The sequence below is a fragment of the Phalacrocorax carbo genome, chromosome 18 (assembly GCF_963921805.1).
Source record: "Phalacrocorax carbo chromosome 18, bPhaCar2.1, whole genome shotgun sequence".
In the NCBI taxonomy this organism is placed as follows: Eukaryota; Metazoa; Chordata; class Aves; order Suliformes; family Phalacrocoracidae; genus Phalacrocorax; species Phalacrocorax carbo.
The window spans coordinates 10,268,625-10,281,287 of record NC_087530.1 but is presented as its reverse complement, the minus strand read 5'-3'; the positions used below and the strand labels follow the sequence as shown (position 1 = coordinate 10,281,287).

The 12,663-nt window shown below is 51.1% G+C and overlaps 1 protein-coding gene across 2 annotated transcripts in view; it reads right to left on the bottom strand.

Annotated features, from left to right (window-relative positions):
• WHRN (whirlin) overlaps nucleotides 1-12,663 on the bottom strand; it is a 57,283-nt gene that overhangs the window by 38,965 nt on the left and 5,655 nt on the right. For both annotated transcript variants that reach the window (XM_064468639.1, XM_064468640.1), the window contains exon 2: nucleotides 841-1,056. In XM_064468639.1, the coding sequence (XP_064324709.1) occupies nucleotides 841-1,056 (216 nt within the window). The remainder of the gene's footprint in view (nucleotides 1-840; nucleotides 1,057-12,663) is intronic.

Here is a 12,663-nt window from a genome sequence, read left to right as displayed (position 1 = left end):
TTACTTTCTGTCAAAGGCCTGAGATCCAGGCCCTGATGGAGTGGCCAGCACTGGCCAGACACCACCAGCCCCCCTGGGTACCATTAGGAAAGCTATTCCCTTCCCTGCTCCTTTTTCACTTGGCACAGCTTTTTGCACAGGCACTGTTCAGGCCCTTCCTGGCTCAGCCTGCCTCTCCCCAAGCACAAAAAGGAAAATAATCCAGTTTATTTTGCAGAATTTTTAGAAGGGAAACATTTTTAAATTGTTTTGGTGTGGTTTTGGCATTTTGGGGGGGGGGGGGGGGGTTAGTTTAAACAAAACTGCTAAAAGACCCAAGAAAGCCTCATGGAAACACCTGAGGAAAGATCTGAAACGCAGGAAGAAGGGCAGTAATACGCTCTGAGATCTAGCCTTCCAAATCCAGGAGCCCTCTGGAACATAACATCTGTGTCAGTCTCTAAATGACCATGTTGGCAGCGGGCCTCCAGCCAAAACAACCACCTGTTTGGGAAAACGCCTTAAAAGCAATTTCTGGTTTGACCACCGTTCCTAGCAGGACCCTCACAGCCAGACACGTCTGCATCTGGACAACGCCTTGTCTCCAGCTTGGGTTCTACTTGTGTTAAATGGGAACAAAGCCAATCCATCCTGCCCTACAGGACCCTTTGGGGGAGACAGAGAGAAAGCTACAGACCAAGGGAAAAAACAGGATCCAGCGTATCCTAAAGGAGAGACGGGCTGTCCCAATGGATGCCAGAACCATGTGAATACAGGAACAGAGAGGGTTGGGCACCTACATGGTAACAACGGGTAACCACAGACAGGCCCCCAGGCCTGCGGCTGATCCCCCTCGCTCACCTTTTTCTCGTCCCCCTCTTGCAGGAGCTGGAGGTGGCTCCTCTTCTCGCTGTCCTTGCGGAGGGAGCTGTTCTGGTGATGTGGCAGGCCCGTCGGCGGGGACACGCTCCGACCCTGTGGGTCCACCCAGGTGTAGATGTGGTTGGTGACATAGCCCCCTGGGATGCGCCCCACCGAGTGTACAGACAGGTTCAGCTTCTTGCAGCCTTTCAGCACCTGGAAGACAAGCCCAGGAGAGGAGTGGGTTAATGCCTACAGAAGGGGAAGGACAATCTGCCTCAGGACTCTGGGGTGACATGGCTTTGCTCTTCCTTGAGGTTGAAAGGTCTCAAGCTACGCTGCAATCTCCAACTAAATGAGCGAGCTACATGAAAAGCTAGTGAAAAAGCTAGGATTTTTCTATTCTCTCCTGAACTGCAACAGTGTTAAGTCAAAGCTGCTGCTGCTGACAGAGAAAATATGCTCTTCCCATCAGCCAGGGAAAGAGCAGGGTGAAGCAGAGTACGGGAGGCAAGACAGGTAGTGACATGCCAGGAGGAACCCCAGTATGGGCTGGAACCTGAGACTGGGCAGATCCTGCAGCTTTGGAGAGGAGTCAGCAGGACAGGGATCAATGCTGGAAGAGAGCAGCACTGCTGGTCCCCACAGCTCAGCCCCAATTCTGCCATTGGAAAAGCTCCTGGTGCCTTCAGGGGACATCAACAGCGCTCCCAGACATTCAGCCTCTGTTGCCATTTCATTACCAGCTGCCTTTCCCAGCACAAGCAGTCAATTAATGAGTACAATTATTATTAAATATATACATATATTTTAAACACCATGCACAGAGATGACCTTGGGACCCAGATAAGGTTATTTGCAATTGCCTCTCCTCCAGCTTATACTGTGAGAAGCTGATATAGGCTTTATAGTAAACTTAAATTAACATATAGCTCTCCCTGGGGACAGCTCTAAGTGCTGATCCCTTCTGAGGCTTCAGGAATATCAACACTCTGGATCTGCTCTTGGAAAGAATACACTTTGGGTTTTTTTTCCATACACACATCCTTTTGATGAGCTGCTCCTGCAAGGCCTCCTCTCCCCATGGAGCAGAGAAGCTGCCGAGCAAAGCTCATGACCAGGAAGAACTAATACCGGCAGCTCTTCAGTAATGAGTAATATCATCAGTAATACTGGGCTGGCTGGATCCCAGCTCGAACCTGGGAAGACTCCAGTTGCTCCTTGCCAGAGCCAGAGCGAATCCAGCTCACCAATCCCCAGTTCAGCATCTCCATCACAAACAGCAATTTGGCTGCAAATTTGTCACATGCTCCCAAGGTCATCACATGCCTGGAGAGCTTAAACAAGGACTGCAAAACCAACAGCACCAACAACTGCAGAGCACTTCAACATCCTGGGCTGCTCAGTAACTCCAGCCCTTGTCCCCTGAGCTCCCCTGGTCCCTCAAACACATCTCCTGCCGCAATCTCTTCTCTCCCTGCGAGCACGCGGAGCCCAGCCCGGCTGGCAGGCAGACATGCTCACCACGCTCCAGTTCTGCTGGCATCAGCCCAAGTCTCACTGGGACAGTGGGGCTATTGCTGAGCCCACTGCCCACCCCAGGCTACCATGGTGTAGCATCCCACCCATGCTTCAGGGCACAGTTCAGCTTCCTGACCCAAAGCCCCTTCATAAGCTGCCATGCAGGCAGGCTCAGGATGATCTGAACTCCATGGCAATGGGATAGGGGTGGCAAGTAGGCTTCTCACCTACCCTAGGACTACCAGTGCAGAGTGACCCCTATGAGATGGGGTACAGCCCCACAGAAACAATTTGTTTCTCCATATTCCAGCTGGAGCCATTTCTATGAGAGCCTCTTTTAAGCCTGCATAACATCGTTTACTTACCTAGGTACAGACAACAAACAGCACTGACAGTCCCATGAGCAAAGTCTCATTTCGGAATGAGGCTGCAATTCCTCATCAAGCACAGGCAAACTATGAGGATAATCAGTGATTTGTCCAGCTGTAGAGGGTTACAGTCCTCCCTCTGCCACAGAAATGCCATGTGATCCTGACGGTTGCGTTCCCACCCTTTTCCCCCTCTCAGTGAAAGAGCAGGCTCTGTTTGCACTGATCCTGGGCATTCCTCACCTGTCTATGTTCACACAACGCCTCAAAGTCAGCTGCTGAATGTCACTGTAATTTAAGGAAGGAGAAAAAACTCAGAGGTGAGGCTGGTTCAAGAGCACACACAGGGCCCGCCCTGAGCTGCTCTCTCCCATCTCATTGCATTCGCTGCCATCCCATTCCCATGCGGGTCTTTTTGGGACTGATGCAGGGATCCTGTTTCCTCCCTTCCTCAGAGCATCTTTCCTGGTAGGGGAGCGGGGACTGAAGATAACCCTCTGGGGTTTCTACCACACAGGAGGGACATGAGGTGCAGAAGTGACCACGCGCAGGCAGGACCCCCGGCTCTGCACTGGGCACAGGGGAGCGTTCGCAGCCCGCCCTGACCATGGGGCAGTGGTTGTTGCTGAAGGCTGGCAGCAGGCAGAGCTCTGGCTGTTCCCGTCCTGCCTCAGGTAAATGTCATCCCCTGAAAGGGTGGGAACAGCAGCAGAGCAGTTCTCTGGAGGCACAGTAAACTTTCCAAGGATGAGAGGCCAGAGATTTACAAGGGACCTTTTTATGTCCCCCTGCAGCTCCCTTGACAGGGCCACCAGGAGATGGGATCTCAGTCAGTAGGGAGATGTTTTATGCATGAAGGTGACAGCAGAGAGCTGGGACGCCAGGAGATCAGCCGTCTGGCTCGAGGCAGCAGACTGGGCCAGGACTCCCCCAGCAGCCTCAGTACAAGAGAAGACACGAGAGGAGGGAGTGAACAGAAGCTGGCGGTGCCCATCAGGAAGTTGCTGGTGAGTCTCTCCCAGCAGAAGGCAGAGCTGCTGTGGGCAGGCTGGTGACACTCTGTAGTCCTTTACACATTTACTGAGGCTTCTCAAGGACTCAGCGAGTGAAGCATTCCTGCCCAGCAGTTTCTCCCCCGGCACATGCCCAGTGCTAACGGGGACTGTAACGGTACCACGTCGGAGCCCTTCAGGACACAGCTCTGCTAGCCTCCAAGACACCCGTGCTGGCAGTTGGACCTGCACCACAAGACACAGACTGCACCTTTTGGAGACCTTTAGGGTGATCCCAGGTGGAGGACGACAGTGGCACCCACAAAGGACTTACTTTATGGCTGTGAGGCAGAGTAGGACCATCCGTGCAGCTCAGCGATGGTAAGCCAGTGACACTGACCTCAGCAGCTGGGGATTCCAGTTACCTGTCCTTGAGCTAGGTGCTAAACACACTTAAAAGGATGGTACTTGCCTCAAGAACCACAAGTGAGAAAAAGCAAGCAGGAAGGGAAAAAGCGAGGCAGGAAATACCTTGTCCAAGGTGACCCCACAAACCCGAGAAAGCTGGTGAGAGCCCCTCTCTCTCGGCATGGTGTCACATCCCCTGCGTGCGGCCGAGTCTCTGTGCTTCCCATGGCAACTCCAACCCACTTTTACAAGTCAGGCTGCACCTCAGCCCCCGTCTGCTCCCACCCTGCCCCACCTGATGCACAGCCTGCAGCAGACAGCCCTGCCATCGCATGCAGCTTCCGTACTGCTGCCACCCTCTCCGGTTAAACGCCCTCTTTGTCAGCTTTATAACCCGCGACACAACAAAGGGCCACAACCGAGCAAACCCTTCACCCAGCTACAAGCTGGTACAAGAGCTATAGGCCATTGGGCACCCCAAAACCACACAGAACACACGTGTAAATACTGGCGTGCAGACGTATATACTGTATGCAGATGTGTAACACACCATTGCAGGCACCACTGAGACACGCACACACGCAGGTAAAAACCAGTAGCTGTTGAACAGGACACAGCAACGCTATGGGGCCATTTGAGAGAGTTAAACAGGTGATTTTTTTTCTCTGGAAGAAAGTCTCCCACAGCCCTGATTCAACATGGCCTTCAGGCATGTGCTTAAATGAGCAAACATTTAAACTTCTGCCTAGAACATGCTTGAGCAGAGGTCTGAAATTCAGCTGATGAAGCCCATTTGTAAACTGAATTTATGTGTAATCTGACTCTATTTATAAGAATAGATTTTTTTATCTCATGAGCTTACATCAATTTGAATAAATTCTTTGTTTATTAATTTTAGGATAAGCCTAGGTTTGTATCAGCTCAGGGGGTAAATCCTTCTTCACCCGTGAGCCTGAGGAATCTCTGCTTTTAACCTCCACTAGAAGCACATGTGCTCCAGTAAGCCAAAGCACAGCTCCTGTCTGAGGGAGAGACCTAGCACAAGAGCCAGAGGTTGAGGCGCACAAGGCTTGCTCAACACCACCCGCGTCCTTGCTCTGGCCTCCGCAGTCTTGTCAAAATCACAGGATGGTCAGCACAAACTGCTTCCCCAACGCAGCGATCACTAAAGTCAATTTTGTTCAAATAGTCAGGCTTGCTTTGTTCATTAGACAGCCACGAGCTATTTAAATCAAAGCTGACGCAGCTATGAGAGGAGATGAGAAAAGAAGCAGCGTTTTCCCTTGGATAACAGCACCGCACACACTCCATAATGAAGCGCGGCAGGCACAGGAACGAGATCTGGACCAGACCTATAAAACCTTTGTACATCCATACACTGAACCAGACTTTAACAAAGCACTTGGCGTGCAGAGCTGCAAAGTGAGGAGGCACCAGGTGAGCCAGATGGGAGAAGCTTCCATAGTACATCCAGAGACAGAAGTCACTATCAGCTGCTTTGGTGAGCTCCAAGTGAGCAGAGCTACCGTCCATTTCCCTGCATGGGAAGAAATGCTGCGTTTCCCCCCCCTCTATGGTGTGGTTTGGTTTTTTTTCTGGCTTTACCAAGGCTGTTCACCTTCTGGTTTACAAGAGGGCCCCTCCTGGTGTCTGGGGAGATGAAGTCTGTTACCCTTGGGGGAAAGAGAGGAAAAATGATTGTCTTAATGGTATTAGAAGAAATCTCTGGAACAGGACCTGCTAGGAGAAGGCCATTCCCTGGAAGCGATGCAGTGGTTTTGCAGGGACACGCTGGGTCAACAGCCCATGGAAAGGGACAGTCCCTGCACAGCACAGCCTGTGACTCACCTGTTCCATTGAGGTCTGTTCCCATCCTACACCCAAAACCAGCCCCACACTGACCAGTGGGGCTTAACCCCTGTTCCCACCCAGCTCCCAGAAGCCTACAAGTCAGCCACTGGGATCCCCAGCACAGCTGCCATGCCAGCAGAGCCAACTGCCTCCACTGGCTTTTTCTATTTATCCTGTTCTTTGACAGGGTGAAGCCTTTAGAGCGGGAGCCAAAAAACCTCCAGCCACTACTGATCCTGCTGCTGACTCCTGCCATAGTAAGCAGCTTCTCATTTTTCAGTGCCTCAGCTTCCCTGTATCGAGGCTGACAAATCATCTGCTTTTGGAAAGAATGCAGAGGCAACCCCAACAGCGAGTCTCCTCCAGGCTGGTTCACCTGGATTTCCCACCCAGGCACAGAAGACAGGCCCAGGAAGGCTTTCTCACCAAGCTTGGGGCACATGAGAGACAGGTGCCCTCAGCTGCTCCTCCTCTGCTCAACCCCTTTTCATCCCTTCAGTTCTGCTAATATACATTTCCATCAGGCTCTCAGCAGCTTTCAGAGTCTGGAGAAAACAAGGTTGATTTGACATCCCAAAGAAGTTTGCAGGCAATTTTCTCATCCACTGAGCATGATTATCCAGCACCTTTAGAAAGTTAGCAGCACACAATAACGACTCTCCCCTGCCAGCTGTTCTTTAGGTCATTACAAAGTGCTTTGGACAAAGCCTCCCTCTAAAGGATGCGCTAGCCCCAACACTGGCTCCTATGAGGAATCCAAGTGACCACCACAGTGGGGCATTTGCCATAAATTTCTTAACACCATTTTGGTCCTGAAAATTTTTACTGCTAGAGCACTGGGATACAGAGTAGATTTAGTGGGTCCATTTATGCCTGCTACTAAGGTAATGAGGTGCAGCCTACTGCTGCACTACCACTGCACCAGCATCTTACCACCCGCTTTACAATCGAAGCAAGGCTAGGCCTGGGTAAGCCAGAGGGCTGCAGAGTGCTTCACGCAGCACCGCTCCTCTCCAACTCAGTATGCAGCTGTAGCTGGGTGCTAGAGCACCCAAGGAAACGACTTCAGAATGAGAATTGAGGTAGAAGTCTTGCCTCTAATAAAAGAACGCGCTTTGAGTGTAGAAGTGTCGCAAAAATGGAAATCATTAATAGCCATTCAAGGAGGCAAGAGCAAAGGCTAATGGGCTGAGCTGGAGAGGCAACAGGAGTCTCTGCAAGCCCTTGGGGACGCACCACTGCTGGGGGACTATAACAACTGCATTACAAACAGGCGACTCAGCAGCTCAGCCAGGATGGAAGGTTTTCAAGCCACGGATGCAGGAACAAAGCCCGTTCATCACAGGGAGAGAAGGCAGTCAGTGCCAGGGCATTGGGGAACAAAACGGCCACTGCTGCTCACCAGAGCCAGCTCTGCTCGCCTCAGCCCCCTCTCCTCTGCATGAGCAGCACGCCTCGCTCTCCAGGGACACGGCGTGGAGGGGAGTCCGGGCATCCCCTGGGAGCAGCCAGCAGCCTGGGCAGACTTTGTGCTGGGGACAGGTCAGAGCCCAGATACAGCCCCTGCCTGGAGCTCTGTGCTACCAGGATCATTGGGCTTCGCTTCCCTCTCCCATCAGGGGTAGCTTGTGCTGGCTCTGCTGAGCCAGCTGGGAGCCCCAGGACATGGGTGGAGCCGGTCCTGGATGGGCAGACTCAGCCCAGTATCCAAGAGCAGATCCAGCCCTAGGACTCATCTTCTTCCAGCTGTCACAGCAAGCAGGATTGTTCTCTCCTCTGGTTCATCTTAACTGAGCTTCTCAGGGCTGGTGAGAAGGGGCTAACTGACAGTCTGGGGGCTGGAGACCCACACAGGCAGCTTCTTCAACACACCTTTCCCTGCTATCGCACAGGCATTTTGGCCCGCAGGGACCATACCTACGGCAGAGAGCAGGATCCATTTTCCAGCTGGTGTCCCTGAACATCAAGCAATCAGCAGGAATTCTTTTCCAGCCCTATCACCTTGGCTTCTCCAGCACTATGCGTCTACCCTGGCCTCCTGGAATGTGCAGAGGGTTCCAGCACCCATCTGAGCACAGGATTTTGTCCAGCAGCACTGGCTCCTTGGTGGAAGCAGGGTTTATGACAGGTTTCCACCACTGTGCCCTCCTCCCTTGTAAGCCTTCAGGCTGCTGGTCCCTGTGCCTGGCAGCCTCGCCCCTGCTGGAACATTTGGCACCTTCCCCACTCCCAGTGAGGTGCCACAGTGCCAGCAAGCTGGCACGAGTCCACTGACCTCGATTTTGCTGTCAGGCCTATTTATAAAGCGGCAACAGCAAGTGAGAGGGCCAGCACCTGCCCACACAAACAATACACTTCCCATGAAGCAGGTCACCCCAACTCCCTGGAACAAAACGCAAACATTTTCAGGTCAGAATTTTCATGTAACACAAAAAGCGTGGGGCTCATGGAGAGAAAGGATAGGCTCTAGCTGGGAATACTACAAGGGAGAACCGTTCCCTCACCGACACACAACTTGTCTTGTGTCCAATGACTGCAGAGATACCACCACAAACGCAACAGCATAAGTCATCCTGCAAGCTCTTTGCGAAAGCCTGTTATTTGACAGATATACTAAACCCAACCCATTTGCGGTGGACCATTAAATAAAATAATTCCACCTCCTTAATCCCCTCTGCAGAATCAGGCAGTGCAGACTGCATCTCCGTTTCCCTTCTCAAGCCATTTCAGGGACTTGCTACATGTTATTCAGTGCTGCTGTGCTTCGCTCCAGACTCAGAAAAAACTTGGCTTTGCCCCACGTGTAATGCATTTGAAGACCACGGTATGAACGGTTTAACACGGGCACCATAGTATGCAAGCACACCTGCTAGAAGACAAGCTTAAGAAAATAATTTAGTCGAATCTGCAGATCAGCGCCAAACATTTTGCAGAGAAACAGCCACCAATTGCCTAGAAATATTATTAGAAGAAGCAAGTGCCAGAGAGAAGGGCAGATTGATTCCATAAGGCCACTGATCCCCTGACAACACACTATTTAAGCATCTATCAAGTCCTTTGAGACGGAAGTAAATTGCTTAAAATAATCAAAAAAAGGAAACATACACCTCGTGTACCCACAGTTATTACCTTTAAAAAAAAAAACACAACAAAACAACACACAATACAGCATGTTCTTTGCTAAGATCAAGACTGACAGCTGCCACCCTTCCTGAAACCCACCTGTGCCAGGCCATTCCTGCCCAGCACGCCTCGCATCGCTGAAGGCTTTCCTCTCCTGCCTTCGGAATTCTTCCCTTGTTCTTTCCACTTCGAGGCCACCGAAAGGTTGAAGGCTGTGTAAATGCATCTTTCAGGCCCTCAAAAATTCCCCAGCGGGAACACAGATGTCAGAAATCAATGGCAATTAATCACCAGTACTCTTCTGGCAGCCTGAATAAAATACACGTCTCGTATGGATACAGCCCACTCACTTACCTTTGCCGCTAATGAAATGAGCAATCTATTCCAATTCACTCCGTTAGTGGGTAGATCACAGTGTGATACAAGAGGCATTAACTATGAGCCATCCGCCCCCTTGCTACAGACGCAAGCTGCTTTCTTCCGGCAATAATAGACTTACCAGAGCTGTTTGGCTTCTTGGGCTGCTCAGATAATGGGCATCCAAGCACTTGCTCCATTTGCAAGCGGCAAAGGTCAGTGTGGAGGTTATCAATCATTGAAGTACCATGCAATTTTGCACCAAGTCCCCAAAAAGTTAGGCACAGACTTGAAAAAAGCTGTGAAGGGGAAAAATGCAGAGATACCACAGGAGGGAGGCAGAGGGAGCTTTTACAGCATGCTCCAGCACCACGGAGGGAACAATTTGCAGAAGTTTGTCTAACCACTATTTCCTGCCCTATCCTGGGGTGTTCCTGCTGGACCCAGGTGGACTCGGGGAATTTTAAGCTTGTGGGCTCAGCTAGACTGAGCAAAGCCATCTCAGTGCCAGTGGGAACGATGAGGATCCCTGTGTCTGCAGTGGAGGGGAGGGGGCTGCAGGGGCAGGGCTGAGAGACCTTTTACAGGGAGATTGATTGAGCCATATCAGCTCCATGGTTCCTCTGCCAGCAGAAAGGGCAGAGCAGAAGACAGCAGGCAGAGGCACTGCCTGCCTACCCCAAAGGCTTGCTCCAGGGATCCTCCGTAAGCAGGACTGTTATAGCTCCCACTACACACCTTGGTTAAGGCCCAGTTTGCCAGGTGCCGTACAAATGCAGAGAGAGGCTGTCCCCGGCTCCAGACTGCAGGCTGCAGCTGGAAATAAGACGCTTTGGATCAAGTGTATCCCCTCCCCATCTTGCCTGACGAAGACCAGGGAACTGCTTCGTGCAGAGGAACCGGGAGACTCGTCTGCACTGACGCATGCAAACAGCTCGTCCCTGCGCGGGGAGGACGTGCAGCTGGGGCAGGCAGGAACAGAGAAAACTGGTACCAGAAAAAGGTGACACAGAAGAAGATGGAGAGAGAGAAAGATATAAAAGGAGGGATGAAGGGAAGCAGAGGCACTGCAGACAGAATGCTGGGTGAGAGGAACCAGAGAGGAAAGCAGTGGGTAGCGCAGCATAGGGGACAGAGGGTGCGAAATGGCCTCCCTGTCAAGAATATAAATGGGAATTACAGGAGGCACAGCCCAACCTCTCCCCCTCTCCCAAGGCAAAGGTGACAGCAGTTTGGCTTTCAAGTAGTGGCACTTATGCAAATAAATGCAAATTGATGCATAATTATGGTGATTGCACACATTTAGCCCCAAGGCATCAGGAAGTCCATGTCTCTTTCACCTGGAAAGGTCAAATGAAAACTTAGCTCCAGGGCCTTCTCCCTAACCCCTCCAATGGCTGACACCCCCATCCCCACTTCCAGACAACAGCTCTGTCATCTCCCACCCCCTCAAAGCTGGTCACAGCCCAGTGGATCCCTCAGGCGAGTCCAGGACAATTTTCAAAGCAGAAAACTCCACAAAGCTCTATTTCAATGCAAGCCTGGAAAGCTGCTTAGGTGTTTTCTGGGTTGGGGTGGGGTGCACAAGGGGAATTGAGATCAAAGCCCCCCAACACACACCCCACCACTTTTTCTTGTTTTCTCTTTCCACTCCACACCAAACACAGTGCTGAAAAAAATCATTAGAAGCACCAACAAACCCATGTTGTCCAGATCTGGTCAGTCGGTAGAAAAATTAACTTTGAAAGAATCACTTGGGGGGAGATGAGCCAGACTCTCGACTAAGTGCCAAGGATAGCCAGTCAGTGCCTGCACAACGCAGAGGCCCTTCCAGCCTCCCCTGCCAGCACATCCCACCCCGAGAGCCTCAGGTGCAGTTTCTGAGTCCAGCAAGAAGCAGCTGGCAGGAACAGAGTCCCTCCAGGCTGCCCAGACCCCTGCTTCACCTGTATTTAGTAAGCACTTGGTGGTCTGTGACAGGGAGAATTCACAGAGCACCCAGTCAAAAGAAACTAAGCCAAATCATTTTAGCAGATGCATTGTCAGTTTAGGCGAGGGGATTTAGAGCTGAATAATTCTCCGAGCAGACATAGCATTGAGGAAGGTGTCGAGAAAATCCATCATCTTCCCCGAGGACAAAGGAACTGAGTAAAAGATATTTTAACTCACCAGCTATAATGCACACTAATGCTTTTGTTTTCTTCTAACGGATGCTGGAAGGAAAGACAGGCTTTTATCCTTTGGGTTGTCTTATCAATTTCTCTACTGAGGCAAAACTGTTTATTTATAAGAAGCCCACTAAATAACATTTACGCTCCAAGAACTCTAGGATGCCCTAACAATACTAACCCCGATGAACAAGCCAATACCCAAGCCAAGTACTATCAGCCTTGCATTATGAGGAAAGGAGAGATTCAGGACTTCACTCTAATCTTTCACATCAGTATAATGTCATTTGATTTCATGAGGGCTGATCGTGATTTGCTAGTGTAACGAAGGGAAACAGACGACTAACTTGCCCACCGAGGGAAATCAGTGGCAGAGCAGCAGATATAACCTGCTCCTAACTCCAGTGCAACAGCTAAACCCACACTCCCACAGACGCTCTCTGTACGTGCAAGTTCACCCCGCTCCAGGTTACAAGCGGTATTAATTTGATCAGCTCAGGTTAGCTCACAGTGACAACGCAGCATCGCCTCTCAGCCCCTCAGCACTCGGTGAGGTCCAGCGCTCCAGCCTGCCCCACCGCACACCATCAGACCTGGCTGTGAAACCAAGAACATCACTTGCCAGATCAACGCTCTGTCACTGCAATGAGCCCTTTCCTTCAAGAAGCATTAAAACGAATGTGAAATGCAGGTGCCTCCAAGTTCAAAAAGTGACCTTTTCCCCCTCCCCTTTTTCCTAGAGGGAGATCCTGGTGACTTTACACTTCCCACCCTCTCCCTCTGAGCTCAGCTCACTACAGAAGTTAAAATGGAAACTGTTTGCAGGACAGAAAAGCAGAGCAGAAGCCTGTGACATTGCACAGCACCTGCATTTTAAGCTGTAGATGCTTTTTTGTGTGCAGTTCTTGGGTTTTTTTGTTTCTAAACAGAGCCCAAGGAATAGGTTACTGCCGAACCTGCTGGGGTAGATGCTAGTCACTTCCTTCGCTTCCATGCTCCAGCTACCCGAGGCCCCTTGGGGAAGGCGAGAGGTTT